General features: G+C 49.7%; 1 protein-coding gene across 1 annotated transcript in view; it reads left to right on the forward strand.

The window, feature by feature from the left end:
- LOC106805566 (hemicentin-1-like) overlaps positions 1–5,000 on the forward strand; it is a 137,935-nt gene that overhangs the window by 90,800 nt on the left and 42,135 nt on the right. The window contains exon 7 of the mRNA XM_014807217.1: positions 937–1,010. Coding sequence (XP_014662703.1) covers positions 937–1,010 — 74 coding nt within the window. The remainder of the gene's footprint in view (positions 1–936; positions 1,011–5,000) is intronic.

The following is a 5,000-nucleotide window of genomic DNA, read 5'->3' on the forward strand; positions in this document are numbered from 1 at the left end:
ACAAACTACCTGACAGTACATGCTGCGGTTCACATGCTGCGGAGGTAGCACTCTCCGTGAGTGCCCCTCTGTCTAGTATATGTTGTGCTGTGTGCTGTGTGTGTGTGTGTGTGTGTGTGCTGTGTTTTGTTGTGTGTGTTTTGTGTGTGTGGTGTGTGTGTGTGTGTGTGTGGTGTGTCTCGTGCGTGAGGTGTGGTTGTGAGTCTGTGTGTGTGCTGTGCGTTGTTATGGTGTGTGCGGATTGTGCGTTGGCGGCGCAATTTCTCATGTGTTACGAGCTGGCTCGCCGCTCGCTGCTGGCTGCTGCTGACTCGCTGCTCGCTGGTGGTTGCTGCTGACTCACTCGCCTGCTGCTGACTCGCCGCTCGCTAACCCGACGCGCTATCGATCGCGCCGCCCGCTCGCTGACTCGACGCGCTATCGATCGCGCCGCGCGGACTGGACACACACACACACACACACACACACACACACACACACACACACACACACACACACGAGACCGATTACATTACCTCCGCTCCATTCCGTGGCGGAGGTAATAATGGCGACGTCAACCCGTGTGTAGGCACGTGATCGTACAGGGTTAGTACAGGTTCGTTTGTACAACAGATAGACGTGCAATTGCACTTACGCCCAACACAGTAGATCGTACAATAACCAAATGATTACTACAAAAAATTCATTCTTTAATTTCCACAAAGCATTGTGACAAGGCATACAATACTTAACTAAAATACCGGCCGGTAGGCACATACAAGGTTGCAAATGGTTTATATCTTACGACCGAAGTGTCCGATGGCATGGTAACTGGCAGCAACGCGGCGTGAGTGGAGTCTATCTGTCGAAGCAACGGTAGAAAACTGCCAGAGAGAGCGTTGGCGACTTGCTTTTGTGCCTCTGTCCCCAATGCGGCTGGTTTTTGTGCATCTGCAGGAATCCGTGGCCCGGGCGTGGTCACGGCCTTGTTGCGCGCGGATGGTGCAATACTGTCGTCATTGCGCGCGGATGTATAATATTGTCGTCATCTCCAGCATTTTTTGGCTAAGTGAATGCGAGAGGCTTCTCGCTCCGGCGTGGGAATGGCGGCATTTCGCTTTATTTTTCCATAATTTCCATAATTTCTATTTTTCGGAGCGTTCGCTCGTTTGTACCTAACCGCGCCGAACTGACATCCAAGCTGCCGTTCTTCCTCTTGTAACAAAAAACGGGTAATTGTTCTTTCTGTTTTTTTCGTAGAAATTGATATAGATGTCACCTAGATTCTCGCTGACTCGTGACATAGTTCTTCCTGATTTCACTCTCTGTGGCCTTTGACTAAAATAAGCCTATGACGCTATATAGGTGTAAAGTTAACGACTCGTGTCGCTCGCTGCGCTCGGCTCATATTAAATAATTCGCTTCTAAAGTGATATAGTTATTTAATGTAAACTTCACCATTATATACACATACATACAAACAAACAAAGATAGATGGAGACAGACAGACACGCGCGCACGCAAGCACGCACGTACGCACACATACTTGTACGCCCACCAATACGTACGCACTAACTGCCTTATAGCAAGAATGTATCACTGCTGAAAATGCACACAACTTCAAAATAGGAAAATTTGCCTCATTTCCAAATCTCCCATTTACAAAGGCTCACCGCGAAAATCCGCATGCTTTGTGTCCATTTCAACGTCTGACTTTTCTTAATAACATTCACTTATCTTTGTTGCAACATATTGAGTTATTAAATAGACAAGGGAGTGCAGTAAATGGACAGTACCATGTCTACTATAACGCAGCCATATTGGAAGCACATCCGCAAGCACGTCTGAAGTGTTATTGGCAGAAACAATTATACGCTGAGTAATGACTCATATTATAATACATGTTTTCTGCACTCGAGAATGGGGGAAAAAACATTTGTCTAGTATGCTATCAGAAGTTTATTGAAAAAATATAATATGATGCAACTAAGTCACATGTGTTTGTTAAAGAAAGTTTACAGTTGAAATAATACACGGAGAGCGTATTTTGCTGATGGGGTTTGGTGGATATAGAGCCCTTCTTTGCAAACTTTTGACGTTGAAAATGCCGTGTATTCATGTTCGTATTTTGTTTTAGAAATAGTAAAGATACCCGCTGACTCATCGACTAATATCAAAACGCCAGAGAGAAAGATTAATAAACCAGCAACAAAGAAGCCGAAGGAGCAAGGTAAGGGATCAATCGACTGAAGATTCGAATATATTACTTAGTCGTGGCTAGAACTCCCCCTCACTCTCTCTCTCTGCTCTCTCGTCGTCTCTCTCTCTCTCTCTCTCTCGCATGCATCTCCTCTCTCTCATCTCTCTCTCTCTCTCCTCTGCTCTCTCTTCTCTCTCTCTCTGCTCTCTCTCTCTCTAGGCTCTCTCTTCTCTTTCCTCTCTCTTTCTCTCTCTCTCTCTCATGCTCTCTCTCTCTCATCTCTGCTCTCTCTCCTCTTCTTTCTTCTTTGCTCTCTCTCGTCTCTCTCTCTCTTTCTCTGCCTCTCTCTTTCTCTCTCTCTTCTCTCTCTCTCTCCTCTATTTCCTCTTTCTCTCTCCCTCCCTTCTTTCCTCTCTCCGGTCTTTCTCCTCGAGCCTCCTCTTGTCCCCTAATCTTCCTCCTCTTTCCGCGTCGCCGCGTAGCAACTCCTCTCGACCGCGTGCCACCATTTCCTTGTTCCCCCCGTCAAAGATAAAACGCTATTATGTCCACATTGCAAAATGCGTCTATCGTTGTGGAGAGAAGAAAGAGTGGAAAAAAATACGAAGATGAAAGACAAATCGCTTCTCCGTCCCCACTCGTCCGAGATTCAAACGACATCTCGCGACGCGTTCCGCAGGTCTTCTCTTCGCTCTCTCCCTCGTCTGCTGTCTCTCTCTCTCTCTCTCTCCTCTCTTCTATGCAGCGACATTTCAGATTAAAGCCACCGCGTTAATATAGCGCCCGAGGCCCCGGCCGCCCGGGCCCTGCGTTTGATATTAGCTTCGCCTGCGATGCGACCATCTCTGCAATATAACTATTAATAGGCTTCGCGGTAATAATAGCCGATGTGTATGTATGTGTGTGTGTGTGTGTGTGTGTGTGTGTTGGTGTGTGTGTGCGTGCGTTGTGTGCGGTTGCGTGCGTGCGTCGCGTGCGTGCCGTGCGTGCGTGCGTGGCGTGCGTGTGTGTGTGTGTGTGTGTGTGTGTGTGTGTGTGTGTGTGTGTGTGTGTGTGGTGTGTGTGTACACCGTCCTGGTCTTCTTCAGCGTCAGGCAAAGGCGGAGGCGGCGACGACGAACGATGACGATGGCGACATCAGGCTTGAGCGACGATGACGGATGACGACACGGATAGTCATGTCTGCCCCAAGATACGCTCGGCCCGTTTTTCCTGCGGTCACGCTGAATGTCGGCTGAAAGAAGATGTGTGGTAAACGAATGGCAATCGGACGCGAGAGCGAGAGCGACAGTTCGTGCGTCTGGCGTGCGGCGGTGCGAGTCCGGGCGGAAGTGTTGTTTGGAGGACAGGACGGTATTCAGAAAGACTAGGCAGTGGTGCTACTCTCCGTTGCGCCTGGAAACGAACGAGTCTCTTTCCGCCCGCGCGCCTCCCATTTTCTTCTCCTTCGCGCTCATGTTGCTTATACGAAGTGGATTTGAGAATTCTATTATGCCAACCTTGTTCGCGGCGACGAAGGTTTTTATTGTTATTACGGCCGGATGCGATGTGCGCCCCCTGCGAAAGGGAATCGATCGGCGATTGTTCTCTCGTCAGTGTCGCCGGTAGCTGATGGACGTCGTATGCTGTAGGAGAGGAGGAAGAGAGAGGAGGAGGAGGAGGAGGAGAGGGGAGGAGGACCGAGCAGGCAGCAGGAGGAGCGGAGGAAGGAAGGAAGAGGCGATCACCGACACGCCGGCTTCGTCATGCGACGAATGGCTTCCCCGTTCAGTGAGCGCCGCAAGACACGTCGTCGATGATAATGAGATGCTGATGATGGTTGCGGCGCGGTCGAAGTGGCAAAACCGTGCTGCGAGAAAGCAGCTGTGGTGGCGCGGGGTTTTTGCGTTCTGTTCAATACATGGAATGCTGGCATCCCAGCACGCACGCACATACGCGCCCGTGCGTCACAAGGATGACAGAAATCTCACACACACGGAGAATGTCATGAGAGCATGTCACACATCGTTGAGCGCTGACTCGTGCGTGGAGCAACTGATTGCAGCGCGATTGTCTGTGAGCCCTGGCACACACACAGGCGCGCGATGCTGTCGCTGTGCCTCGTCTAGGCCGACTATATAGCGATCGACATCGCGATCGCGTATATCTGGGCACGAATCGAGCCCCCTATATGTATATATAGATACTATAATATATATATAGTATATACGTTATCAGCCTGCGGCGCTCTATTATACACGACTCGGATGCAAGCCGTGAAATCCTGTTTACGTATTCAAATATTTGTGTGTGTGTGTGTGTGTGTGGTGTGTCGTGTGTGTGTGTGTGTGTGTGTGTGTGTGTGTGTGCGCGCGCGTACGTGTATATTTAAGCGGGAATTAGTATTAACCCCTGCGTTACTATCGGGGTTACGACCGTATACAGAAGATGCCAAGCGATGACATGTTTCGTTCGCGGGTTCTTTTCGTTAGCTTGTTGTCCATGTTGCTTGTGCGTGCGTGCGTCCGTGCGGTGCGCGTACTTACACCATAATATATTCCCGTACACACGGCGGTAATTCAATCACGCATCGATCTAGCGTTAGTCTGGCCTATGTTTACTGTTTCTGCGCTCGCGACCATCTTTTCTGCACACGCGATCGCCCTTCATGCATGGAAAAAATGGCCGTCATAACACGTTAGGGTTCGTAGTGTCTATAGCGCTTGCATTGACGCGCTAACGAAGAATAAAACAAGGTCGATGTCACGTGCGTGCGCACGCACGCAAGTATCGCATACGTCATATGCGTGGGTCGGTGCAGTAGGTCAGTACTATTGCGGGC

The sequence above is a fragment of the Priapulus caudatus genome, unplaced genomic scaffold (genome assembly GCF_000485595.1).
Source record: "Priapulus caudatus unplaced genomic scaffold, Priapulus_caudatus-5.0.1 Scaffold118, whole genome shotgun sequence".
Taxonomy (NCBI): domain Eukaryota; kingdom Metazoa; phylum Priapulida; class Priapulimorpha; order Priapulimorphida; family Priapulidae; genus Priapulus; species Priapulus caudatus.